General features: G+C 43.8%; 1 protein-coding gene across 4 annotated transcripts; it reads right to left on the bottom strand.

Annotated features, from left to right (window-relative positions):
• Positions 1-3,277: 3,277 nt before the first annotated feature.
• Positions 3,278-11,597, bottom strand: RLIM (ring finger protein, LIM domain interacting). 4 transcript variants are annotated; one of them, XM_009326981.1, is made up of 4 exons: positions 11,418-11,597; positions 10,469-10,552; positions 8,341-9,684; positions 3,278-3,448 (listed from the first exon to the last, which is right to left on the bottom strand). In XM_009326981.1, the coding sequence occupies exons 1-4, from the start codon at positions 11,584-11,586 to the stop codon at positions 3,360-3,362; spliced, it is 1,686 nt and encodes a 561-aa protein (XP_009325256.1). In that variant the 5' UTR covers positions 11,587-11,597; the 3' UTR covers positions 3,278-3,359. The 4 variants fall into 4 exon arrangements, with proteins under 4 accessions (XP_009325256.1, XP_009325258.1, XP_009325257.1 ...); XM_009326983.1 differs by having other exon boundaries at positions 9,253-9,684; XM_009326982.1 differs by having other exon boundaries at positions 3,283-3,448; positions 8,957-9,684.
• Between the last annotated feature and the right edge of the window lie 1,700 nt (positions 11,598-13,297).

Raw genomic sequence — 13,297 nt, 5'->3', positions numbered from 1 at the left:
GGGTGCGAGCGGGGCACTGTGTGTGTCCCCCCCCCGCCGCCCTCGCAGGCTCCAGCTATTGTTCCGGCATGCACCTCTTCTGCCCAGCATCGGGATTTTATGGTTATAAATCTGTTGTCGTCTCATCTGGAGCATCGTTCAGGCCGGGCCAGCCCCGGCATACGTGGCCAACACCGCATCGCCCTCCGCAGCGCCTGCTGCCCTCCCGCTCGGCCCCAGAGGGCCCCGGACTGCAGTCCCCAGGTCTCTTCTTCTGGACCTGCTCTGCATCCTCGCAGCCGGACCCTGAGGATCCCCATGGTTTTGCTCCCGCCCGTATTCTTCTTCCACCTGTGGCGATGTTTTTACCAGTCCCACTGAGACGAGCACAGTTCAAAGCCTTTTCTTTTTGTACCCTTCCTCAGTTTTCCTTCAGTTTAATTCACCTCCTGTTTCTCTTCCCCTCCTCTGTCCTTCTTCATCCCTTTCCATCATTTCCCGCCCCCCTGCTTTCCCTGCTGGCCACACCACGCGTGCAGGGAAGATGGACGAGCAGCACTGCCCGGACGCCAGCCGACAGCGATCAGCTTCCAGGGCATTTCCCAACCTCCCCCCTTCCCACAGGTCTCTCAGTCTATTTAGCTCCCTCTTTCCAAGTTAAAGCGAGATCATCCCAAAGGTGCCAGCAGCAAAGGCCGAGTCATTTCCAAGTTTATTTAGGATTTATTTAGTTTATTTAGAAGTCAGCAGTACCTACAGAGATTAAACTATTTCTTCCGCTGCGTATTTTCCTGCCTTTCACCTGCCTGGTGCTGCCTTCCCCTCAGCGGGCAGCGAGCGATGCTCGTGGCAGGCACGCAGCAGTCCCACCTCTGTTCACATCTCGGCATCGAGCCCTGCTGTGGGGTCAGGAGGTGAACCCTGTGGGCTCCTGAACTAGCTTCGTTTCAAGAGCTTTCACACCCGTAACACCCTCCAGCATCAGCAAAACCACCGGCCAGCCTGCGGGCAAGGTCTGGCTTTGCAGACGCAGGGCAAAACGTGGGGTTTCGGCCCGGGGCGGTGTCGTCAGGGCCACTTCACTGCCGGGAAAGGAAAGACTAGAGCGGGTATTAAAGCCAAGAAACCAAGCCAGGCACTTTTCGCTTCATGGCATTTCATACAGGACTCATCACAACGAGCAAAGCCGCTGCTCCAGAGCAAAAGAAACCACCGGCCTCCAACTTTCAGCCTGAAGAAATCGCATTCTGCAAACCCATCCTGAGAAATCAAACCAGTGCAAAGAAAATCATCTCTGCTGGCAACGAGGAGCCCGGCTGGCTCCCCTCCTAGCGCTGCACGAGGCATCGCTCTGCCGGCTGCCAGAGCTGCGGGAAACCCGCCGCAGCCCCCGCCCGGCTCCCGCCGCCCGAATCCCACAAGGCTATCACAAGGATACCGCCTCGTAAGCTTTTTCCTTGAAAACCCCAGGACCCCGATGGCGTAGGGTGGCAAAACTCAAGAAACCCTCAGCAAATATGGGTTGACTCCTATTTTATGAAGTAATCATTGTCGAGGGGTCTTGACGCCTGGATTTTCACATGCTCGGCTTAACAGGGGATTTATTCAGGGGAACAGTTGGAGCATGCAGCATCAGCATCTCATTAGCATCAGAGACAATGCCCCTCCAGTTTAAGACTAAAAAGTGGGTTTAGTTTTCCCTATATAACTTTATTGTAAGGGTTTAGGGAGTCACAACAGAGCTGAGTTTAGATTCGTCGTATTAAAAGCCCTGAAACAGGTTCAATCACACTTGAAGCAGCTGGGAAGGGCGAGCGAGCAGCAGCCAGCCTTTGCTTTTCTCCCTGCCTCCCTATTTCCAAACACTCGATCCCACTGAGGAGCGGTCAGAAGAGCCCTTTTGGAGGTGAGAAGCCCCCGAATGCATGGTTTCTCCTGCACCCCCATCGCTCTGGGATGGACAGGTTCGCCAAACACAACCTTTCTCCTCCCACGCAGCAGCAGGACCAGCAAAGCGGCCAAACACATTCCCCTGTGAAGGTCTGGATCCGCCACGGAAATATACCCTGAAGGGAGGAGCAGGACAATGTAAAAGGTTACAGGGTTTAAGCACCGAGAGGGAGGAACAAGGTTATATAAAGTTTTACAGGCCAGAACAAAGACCTCAAATATATTAAAGAAAACAAACATAGGGTTGAAGTCAGCCACACACGTGCTCCAAGGTTGGTTTGGACTCTCAGCAAGTCGGGGGTTCATCGACAGTTTTTAAGGAACAAATACAGGGCTACCCAAACCGAAGGACTTCCTACAGGGAGGCGCGGGGCTGGAGTCGGCCGCCTGGCAAAGAGCTCCTGCTACCGAAAGTGTGGGAACCACTTCGTGAGTGCAGTCACCGACATGAAAGTTAACGCCTGTGTTAAAGACTCAATTTCAGATTGCAGAGCAAGACAGACCGCGGAGCTCAAGACGAAGCATGTGGGAATGGGGGAAAAAACCCACCCTTATCCAAGAGCTCTCCCCACGGAGAGTGAAGCTGGAGCAGAATCCCGACTCAACACACCCCTGGAGAAGCCCACGACTTTCCTCCTCACCGAACAAGAGCATCACTCAGTGCTGTCAAGCATCAGCCCAGCTGTGATACTGCTACCCAATTCCGTGGCGCTGCGTGTTTTCGAGCTATGCATCACCTTTCGACCCCTCCCTTTGTTTCGATGTCAGCACGCCCCTCTCGGGGAGCGGCTCCCACTTCCTACTCGAGGAACGGAGTTGAGGTGAGGGAAGCGCCGGTAACAAAGATAGCTTCCCGTGCCCTCAAAAATTTCCTTCCCACTCAAGCAAGCATTTGCACGTACATCAGCTACTGATTTTAGGACGAAGCTTTTAGCCGCACGTGAGAGCTGCTCATGAAAGCCGCTGAACGCTGCAGAATGTATTTCTAGGGAGACTCAGCCCTGACAGCCCCGGCCGCCGGGCCCTGGTGCTGACGGGCACCCGTAAAAGTCACAGCTACTACTTGAAAGGCAACCTGCAGACACTGCTTCGCTATCCCACATTATCCGCTGACGGATTTACAGAAGGCTGGGACACGGTAAGATTTATCGCTTCAGTTTTATGTACTAAGGAGCAATATATTCTTCCAAGAAGTTAACTCTTATACCATTCTGGCTCTTTCCTTTCTGCCCAGCCTCAAGGGAAAAGGCGTACGGAGGAACTAAATTCCTACCACATCCGCCAGCATTTACTCCAGCGCATTCCCACCGTAAGAAGAATAAACCCAAGGAGTGATCGTCAAGCACAAAATGAACACTTCATGCATTTTATTGAGACTATTTAAATTTGCATTATGACATCTTACATAGGGAACAAACTCCTCCTAAATGTTAGCTATCAAATCTGGTCAAACTGTTGTCCAATGACCTCAGAGTACCATTTTGTATTAAACAAGTCCAGTATAAACAGATGTAAAGCACTGTACAAAAAAAAAAAAGAAAACTGTTACATTCTCAGTTGAATTCAGGGCTTCCCAACCAACAGCCTTACTAGCAGGTCGTGAAATTGAGGAAGGGGTCTCGGGTATTTTAGCTTAAGGGAACAAAACCAGATAAAACAATCAAAGCAAATTCAACGGTATGTTTCCCCATAAGAAAAAGAAGAAAAAATAAAAGAGATACCTCTTATCAAAAAGAGGTTGGGAAGCCCTGGTATAACAGATGCAAACTTCTTTTCTCTTTTAACACAACACAACTCATATGTACTTCGGGTAAGTTACCATTGGTTCTGCCTCTTCACCCTCCCTCTTCCCTCCCTAGTCAAGGATAAACAAACAAAAAGCCTAATGTATGTAGAAGTTGGAAATATTTCTGAATTTGTTATAAATTCCCTTAACGTGGCTCCAAGCCAACCCTCATCCAAAGCACCTCCTCCTGGGAGAAGGCAGAGGAGCAGGCAGACATCTCCGTGATGCCTCTGTACCTCATCAGCTCCACACTTGCTTACATACCCTTACTCAAGCAACGCGAGCCCCCCGCGGTAGGAGCAAGGATGAGCGGTGAGAAAACCCAGACACCAGTTACACGAATGCACTCATTAATGAAAAGGATCCCAAACTAAAGATAAGGCTGCGGCTAAGCCGTCAGGATGAAGCGTTGCAGCGTGACGGTGAAGATCGCACGGTGAGATTCAGAAACCCCCTCATCGCACTGCTAAGTCAGAGACCGACGGTCAGCCTTAACGGCATTTCTTTTCTCGTCTTCACATAAGACCCTCATTATTACGAGACCACTGGGAATCTCCTCTTTGCGTAGGCAACCATTTTGGGATAAACATCGACTGCAGGTATACCAGGGAAACAGTCCTTTGGATTCTCCACATTTGCATAATCCAGAGAAGTGGCAGGGAACTGGAATGACAGTCATGATGGTCCATTGTGCCAACCTTGGTGGGAAATCCATTCGTTTGCCAAGTTGACGCAATGGACAATTATGGCTCCTTCAAAACCGGTACGGTATCACGTCAGTGCGGCTGCTGTGCCTGCACCTCAATACTCCTTACAAAACGTCTTTAAACTTTTCTTGAGCGATTTCTACGCATGCAGTACCTACACTAATCAAATCATTTTTAAAACAAGTCAATTAACTGCCTACAAGTTCCTTGCAAAAAACCCAACTTGTTTGAAGAAATAAAAAAGTGCACATGAAAGGGAAATCTAACAGACCCCAGGAATAACTCTTCAGAGTCTTTTAACGGATAAAGCCCCAACTGAAAAAAAGAAAGCAAGCACCCACAACTCTGTATCGGTTCACAATCTCAGTTAAACTATTAAACGCACTCTTAAATAAAAAATACTGTGCGTTCTTCTAGGTTTTTGCCTTGTGACTGATTTAATTGCCGTGTATGGAGATCCTGTGGATACAGGTCTGCCCTGCCAGAAAGGAATTAAGCTCACGCACCAGACAGATATTCACAGCAGGAGCTTGGGTGGTTTGCAGTTTGAAAAAACCACCGCGGTAACTACCCAGGCAGGCAGTAACAGGGAACCTCCTTCAAAAATAAAATAAAGCAACAGCCTTCAATGCAAAAGAAACCACGCTGCTCCAAGCGCGGAGATAGAGTTAGCCTGGCTTTGAAGGCAGGCTGAGTGAAGCTCCCACACGGTGGCACTGTGAACCAGGCAGCCGATGCAACAAGGCTGCCTCTGCCGCTTCAGGCTCACCATTTCTGTACAATCAGGCCTTTGAAAATGACAAAACCAGCCATTTTAACCCTTCATATGGCTACAAGCATGAGTTGGGTGGCTGTATCCCTCCTGGAATACCAAGGAAGTGTAAACTGAGGGAAGCGATAAGTACAAATGCTCAATACCAAAATGATCCATGAACTGTAAATCAGGCTAATTGTGAACCTTGTTAAATTAGAGTGTCTTTCATATTTTGTTAGCAACTGAAGTGTTAATATTGGCTTTTCCTATCTCCAATCTAACTTTAAAAGAATAGAAATGGAATTACCGCAGAGGCTGACAGATGACTCAGCTACATAAAGAGGTCTTTGCTGTATCAGCAATTTAATTTCTGCCAACTCCTCCAGACGTCAGACAACGAACCCCCAGCGCACTTAGCACGCTCAGCGGCGGAAAAGGCATATAAAACAGTGAGAACGTTCAAGGCCTCCTGAACTGAGGTTGAATTATCTGTTCTTGGTACCATTTGGGAAACCTCCAACATTTTATTAGTTGCTACTGTTACAGAAAGATAAAATGTTAAGGCATGCCATTATTAAGCTATAACAAAACCGTAAAGTTGATTCTACCAACATGAACAGTTACTGGAAACTCAGAATATTAAAAAGAAAGCTATGTTGAATGACACGTATCACAGCCGTGCTTCACATTAATTAGCACTCGTGGGCTCCTTTCTTTCTGGTCACAAGCCTCAGTCCTCAGAGACGTACATCAGACTTTCAAGATCTAACATGGTATCCACGTGAAGAGGGTTTTGTTTTTTTTTTCCTTCTAATTCTACGCTCCAGTAAGGCAGTAAAGCTACTGGAAACTGCAACTGATAGCGTGTCTTTGCTATGTGAATGCTACTGGAAGAAATTCAGAAGTGTTATTTTGTTGAGGAAATTTTGGCATAGAGAGTCCAGCACCTGAAATTAAGAGCTAACTTCCAATTTTACAGCGATGCATGTCAGAGGGAAAAATTTAAAAAACATGAGCTTATTTATTCTTCTGTTCAAAAAGAATACATGTATCCCCTCTGCCACGATGGTGTGTCCCACCAGGAGGAAAGTGAGCTCAAGAGCCAGTCAGGGTTTCCCACTGAACCAAACACCACAAAACGCACACGTAGAAAAAATTTGGAATTTTGGGACATTGTGGAATCCTTAACTAGCTGATGAGATGTTTAAATGGCTTAGAGCAGAGACTACAGTTTATGCAACCACCACTATAAAACACCAAAAATGTGTTTTAATTAGGAAAAAAGATAGGCCAGCTTTGGTTTTGTCGTCTGAGGAACAAGCAACATTTCCCATATAGCCAGCAAGAGCAGTTCATATCCCTTCATAACTACTGCCCTGGAGTTGAAATAAATACTGCTTTCCCTGTTGCACAGGAAAGCTAGAAAAACAAAAAATCATTAGAGAATAAAACAAAGAACGGGTCATTGCGGGGGGAGGGATGTTTTCCCCTGACACTGATGAGAGTTGAGGTACATTCTTGAATTCTCCATTTCAATATGCCACGCGCATAATTTTAAAAGTAAATTCAACTCATTTTAATCTGTCCAATTTGTTGGGGTTTTTTAATGTCATTCTTAGAATTGGCTACACATTTAAGTGTACTCCCATAATCAATTATCATTTTCAAGTTTAGCCTAACACTCTAATAATCTGTTTTCCAGTTAATACTGAAAGTTATTTTTCTGTGGCACTTGAGTCACAGGCTACCAACACTGGATGTACCAGCATGTTCACTCAACAGATCCAGAGGTTACTACTATAGTTGAAGCTGGTGGGGAAGAAAAAAAAACCTGTCAGTACTGGTCTGCTGAATAGTTACACAGAGTTGCCTCAAAAAATGAAAGTAAAAGTTGGTAGAAAAATTGGGCATAAACCTCACTGAATGAACTGGTACATACCGGTTTGTATTATTACGTATCAGCAACCATACCAAGAAATAACCAGCCATTAGAAAAGTTTCTAATTTTTATAATCTTTTTTGGTGGCATTACTGAGCCAAAACACTGCAATTATAACATTTAATTTCCGTTTTTTTAATGCAATTAAGATGTCTAATTCAACTGTTTTTATATTACAGTAGCTGTTCACATAAATAGTACAGATATGCACTGCTCTTGACAGGTACACAGTTACAAAAGCAGCTCTCTTGTATTTAGTTTGCTGTCTGTGTGGTGGGTTTTGTATGAAAAGCATTCTTGATTTCTAAGCATGGTACAATTTTAATTCTTAATGCGTTAGTACAACAGTGCATTGGAAAAGTACTGAGCTTCTACAAAAAAGCTTTACAATTTTAAAACAGATTTTTTTTATTTAAACAAGCATAGGCAATTCTTATATTTCCACAACAAGATAAATATCCCAATTAAGCTAACAGCTCATCCTACAGCGTGCCATAGTGATGGGGAAAGGGCTAACATTAGTGTTATTTACACAGACATGTCCAATATTAACCCAGTATGAAAATTAAAAGTATGTTCAAGTGTGCAATTAAGTTCATATTATTTTTTCAGATAGTTGGATTTCTTGCAAAAATTCCTCTACGTCTCATGTACATTTAGCTGGGATGACTTCTCAAAGAACTCCTCATAAGCACAACCTTGAGGACAAAATGTTTATTGGACTGGGATGGCAGGGGCTGGGTTGGGGAAAGAACTTAATACTCTTCACAAAGAAAAAAAAAATATTTTTAAGTGGGTAGAAGTCTTTGGACAAGTGAAATTTAACACCCAAACCAACTAGATCTTGAAAACCCTAATTAAAGAAATTTTCCAATTTTAAAAGCTTGAATTCAGAGAAAATGCTTTCATGAGGGAAGATGCACTCCAAGTCATTACTATACACTGAGGTACCACTCAAAAAGTGGCCATAAAGGAAGTGACTTCTTTGCCCATCACTATCACACTAGCTGCTTGGCCATAAATTCAGATCTCATTTAGACAACACTCTCTCTGTTACCAGAAGCTAAGACTGCTCTGCGACAAATGGGACAAGTGGAATTTTCTGATAACCAGCGATCAATGCAGTGGACGTGATACTCGTGCGAACAAGGCAATTTACGGAGCTTGTTGCCTTCCGTGTACTCTGTAATACACACACTACAGGTTTTCAGAGCATCGCTCTCACCAAAATTCCTCATCGCTAGGTTGTCAATTTGTTCTTTGGTGAGTCCTCTTGGTTGGTCATCATCATCTTCATTTAGTAGGAAAAATTGTGCTAGGCTAAGGAATGGTAGAGAACCACTTTCTTCAAATGTGACCGATCCCCTCGTATTCCGACCTTCCCGTCTGGCACCAGACGTTGAACCACCTTCATTACCACCTTCATACACCTCCCCTGAGCTAACATCTGTACTTTCATTGCTTGAAGTACCACCACCTCCGTTCTGTGGCTCAGAAGCATCCACGTTCTGATTTGGAGTTGGGCCACTAGGATCTGCATCACTATCACTATACATGAAGTAACTCAGCTCTCCGAAGCCTGTCATTATCTGCCTTAGCATAGTCTGAATAGCAACTGATGTAGTCTCACTCAAGCCTGTGTTTAAGATCCTACGGATAGGAATCCTAATGGTACTGACGTAAGTTCTCACTCCAGCCCGTTCTGAACGTGAAAATGTGCGCCTAAACCCTCCCCGTTCACTTTCGTAAGTGACTGTGTTGTTCGGTGTCTGGGACCTCGACCGAGTTCTGTTGGCTATGCTGTCTCTTTGCCGATATTCTCCTGGACGAACTCTTCTCACCTGAAGATCGAGTACTATGGTAGGAGGCCTCTGCCCAGGAGCTGCAGACTCACTGGTGCCGTTAGTTTCTGAAGAACCTGCTGCTTGAGGAACAGGTCTTGTTTCAGGGGTTGAAAACAGAACTGCGTTTTCACTTGGCATCTCAGTCCCCACTGTATGCTGCCTTAATGTCACATGCTGCCTAGTTCTAGAGCTTCCCTCAGCTTCATTCACTGAGGAGTGGTCAAGTGTTTGAGATGATGTATTGTGGTGAGACCTGCGAGGAGTCTCACTCACTGGATTAATAGGTGACCTACTTCTATCAGTCCTAGCCCGCGTTCTCCGCTGTTCTGGACTCCTACTTCTTGCTCTCCTCTGCCCTCTAGGAAGGGAAGCTTCCTCAGTTGTTAGCTCCTCTGAAGTGCTCCTTTCTGATCCAGGCTGCCTTACGGATGGTGATTCAGACCTTGGAATTTCAGAGTCACTTTGGCTGTTTTCCAAATCCTCCCCACTGGAAGGCTCTACAGATGGCTCATTCTCAGTTTCTGGATTTGTGTTCCCATTATTACGGTTGACATTTATTTCCAAACTGAATCTGAAGTCACCACTATTTGGGTTAGTCCGGCTCACTGCTCTCCAAGACTGGTTTCCTCGCTGCCCACTTCGTGTTGTATTTCCAGTCTGTCGGACTGAATTAAGCCAGTCTATTATAGAATCTCCATTTGAAACATCTTCTGCGGACTCTGCACCTGCGAAAAAGACAGGGAACTACCAAAATTAGAGTACTGAGCTAATTCTGGAGCGATCTTTTCCAAGAACATAATTGCTTAGTTTAACAAGTGACAATTTAGAAGTGCTTAATCCTACCAAATGCTATTGTGGTTTAACACATAGCATCACAATTCTTATCTACCAGAGCTCTTTTAAGGGAGCAGGAGTGGACATTTTTCTAATACGTACAGATAGGCTGCAGCCATCACAGAGCAAACAAGTCAAAGTAACACATATTCTTTATCGTAAGTAAATGGAAAGTCACATTCCAGGTGTCATAACACATCAATATTCTGTGTTTTCCTTTCCAAACAATTAAGCGATCTATCGACCACTAAATAGAGAACTAAGTTTGTCCTGACCCTTCACTTGAAGAATAGCTTTATAGCAAATCTATCTCACTAAAGAATGAAACCCAGCGGTAAGCTCCAAGCATCCTCCACCAATCTCTATAGAAGGGTGATAATGAAAGCAATACAGCATCTTTGGAAGGGAGCAGACAGGAAGGCAATCTTAAAAAAAAACAAAAAAACAACAAACAAAAACTAAATGAAACTTTATCTTGATGCAGGTAACAGATGCATTATGAGTGAAATCTGTCCCAAACTGACCTCTGCAGCAGGTATCAGACATAACGTTCACTTAGTTTTGAAACAAAGCTCACCTTGCACCTGCCTAGGCTTAACTTGTTCCACTCCTGCACTCAAGTTAAGGTCCGTATGGGGTGCTAAAGTTAAGAGTTTTCACAAATACTGTATATACCTCTATTCTCATCACTGTTTTGCTGTGGCGGACCTTCTTTAACTTGGTGTAGCCTTCTCAGCAACTCTTCTTCAGTAATTTCACCTTAGAAAATAAGCAAAATTTTCCAAAAATATTTCCAAATCATATGTATGGCAAGCATTATCAAAAGCTTCTAAAGAAGGTACAAGCCACTGCTTGTCTTTTTTTTCTAATTAAATCCTGCCATAATGAGACTGCCAAACAGGTTGCTAAGGGGAAGTTCAGACACTTCAGCACCATTATTCCAAGTAAGTTTTGCTGAAGCTGAAAGATCCAACAGTTTCAACCTATTCGAGACAGATGTGCTTTCTGGTTCTGTAACCTCTACAACTTATCAGCAATTTTCGTCATCCTATACCAATTAAATGGCTGTCCAGAGTAAAATATTTAAGATAACACCTTCACAAGCATGAAAAAAGGTTTAAATTAGTTGAAGTCATGTTTTAGATTAGAACTGGTTTGAATTAGCTATCATCCTATAAAGAGTCAATTTAAAGTAATAAGTCAATTGAAAACTGACATAAAAATGCCCATGCAGAATCTTGCACCAGACTACTTATCCTAGTTACAAACTCTTAACCTCACCAGCACAAAATTTTCACACAGATGCTTAAGGGACATTACTTTTCGATCAAAAATGTCTAAGGGTCCATAACTGGAACTGGGTTAACTCTGGGTGTTCCCGCCAAGTTGTGTAAACACTAGACTTTTGTATCTGATGAATCCACATCATCCTAACTACCTCTCCACTAGTCAGGGGACCACTCAAATTTGAGTATGCACAAATTAGTAAGAAGCTACCTCCTACCACGGAACACAACTGCAGCACACAAACTAAATGGGTGAAACAGTTTCAGGAAAAGAGAAAATGACACAAAATCACCTACAAGCAATTCTAGTAAGATGTACATACACAAGCATTACCTACCTGGTGTTCCTAGCAAATTGTTATCTCTCATAAGCCTGTAGTCCTCTTCACTCAGGTTGTTTACAAACTGATAGAAAGCTTCTTCTCGATCTAACCGATCTAGCTGACTCTGACGTTGTGCTTCTGATTGATCAATATTTCCTTTATCACTAGAGTCTGAGCTTTCCATCTTGATGAGTGGAAGAGTACCTAAAAAGGAGAAAGTAAATCCTTCATCCAGCGTAGTGAAATACAGCATGAAATTTAGGTATGTTTAACCTGTACTACATCCTTCATTGTTATCCTTAATTTTGGCGAGGGGGGGGGAGCAGTTTGCTAATGAAGCTTCAGTTGAGATAAGCTGCATAACCACAGAGATCACAAATGCAGTAATTCTCAACGCATGAACCTCTTCAAGAAGTACAAACAAGATCTGTGCCCATCATTGTCAAATACTCAACAAAGCAGCAAGTACGAACACGTGGAATAGTATCAGCCACAACCCTTAGTCCATTTTGCATCGTTGACTACATGTCCACAACTATCTGCTTTTTAGCATAAAATATTTCTAATACTGCAGCTGCCCCACAAATCACAAAGCATGCCTTACGGTGCCATACAACAGTCTAGTACAAGGCATAAGCAAGCCATCCTCGATCACGCTCTCTAACTCTAAACGAGCATGGGATTAAGTGTCCATCACTTCTTCCTGCCCTGCACTACGGTGAGGAAAGCAGGAATCAATCTAACTTACTGCCTGCTATGAGAAATGCCCTCTTCAACAGCCAAGTGAATTCTAACAGAATGAAGGGGTTATGAAGAATTCAAATATAGAAGACGAAAGATGCCACGGAACACCATGTGTGCAGAAAAACCAACCAACCCGGACTATTAGTTTCCTCAAAAAAGGAAACTGACTTGTAAAACCAACTTTGTTGTTTCATGTGAAGAGAAGAATTTGCTTTAAGTTGCAGCATTTATTGAATTACTGATGTTGATGACTAGCATTTCTAGGACAAAACTCCACAGTGTATACCAGGTATAACTTCTGCTATGAAGAGCTGTCTTCTATATTGTGTATTTTTTAATATAACCTTCTCCTCATATTGTTTTTCATTTGGATGAGATCCTTGACAATGCCTCTCTCTCTCAAAAAACCCCCCAACATTATCGATGAATGCCATGTCTCTATTTGATAAATATTGTAACAAAATACATGCAAATCCAGGAGACATTCTGGCACGACTTGCGCCATGCAAATATATCAAATGAAGTTAAAATAATAACTAGCTTCCTTAATCACTGCGCCTCACTATTCACAACATCAAGAATTTTCCTGTACAACTGGTAGAATCTAGTTACTCAGAGGGGTGATTAGCAAGCTAATCCTCTGCATGCTAAAAAGCTCCGCAATAGCATTCCCCATCAGAAAACATTCCTTTCATTTAAACCATACTTCATGTGACATGAAAATACTGGAAGAAGAAAGCTTTTCTGCTTCTCACTGGAAAATTTCCAACACTTAGACATCTGTCTAGTGCAAAAAGCATCTTTTTTTGGTTTGTCAGCACAGCTGTCAAGTCAAGACTGCCCACAGTTTACATTAGTGCTTCTCCACAGAAGAGCAGCACTGCATGATCTCCGGGGGTAGTCTATTTCAGCTGCTATTGTGAAAATTAAAGTGCACTGACAACCTCAGTGTCTAACAGTAGAAAATTCCACAGGATAGGACATCCCATGATTGCAGACTTGCAGATTATAAAATAGCTACTCCAACCCTCTTTGTCTTGAATTCTGACGCAGTAGAACTTGTTTTTATGTCAGTCGTATTAAGGCACAAATGACTTGTAGCCTTGCATGCTGTATTACCGAGTGGCAACTGGTATTATTTGGTTCTGTGA

The sequence above is a fragment of the Pygoscelis adeliae genome, unplaced genomic scaffold, assembly GCF_000699105.1.
Source record: "Pygoscelis adeliae isolate BGI_AS28 unplaced genomic scaffold, ASM69910v1 Scaffold587, whole genome shotgun sequence".
Lineage (NCBI taxonomy): Eukaryota > Metazoa > Chordata > Aves > Sphenisciformes > Spheniscidae > Pygoscelis > Pygoscelis adeliae.
Note: the sequence above shows the minus strand (reverse complement) of the source record. Positions and strands in the feature narration are given on the sequence as shown.

What these genes read in the sequence shown, in the direction of transcription:
- RLIM (XM_009326979.1), bottom strand. Translation starts at nt 11,586, where the DNA reads ATGGAAAGCTCAGACTCTAGTGATAAAGGAAATATTGATCAATCAGAA. An exon ending in CAATTTGCTAGGAACACCAG is followed by an intron (nt 10,553 to 11,417) that starts GTAGGTAATGCT and finishes TTATTTTCTAAG; the next exon opens with GTGAAATTACTGAAGAAGAG. An exon ending in AAACAGTGATGAGAATAGAG is followed by an intron (nt 9,685 to 10,468) that starts GTATATACAGTA and finishes TCTTTTTCGCAG; the next exon opens with GTGCAGAGTCCGCAGAAGAT.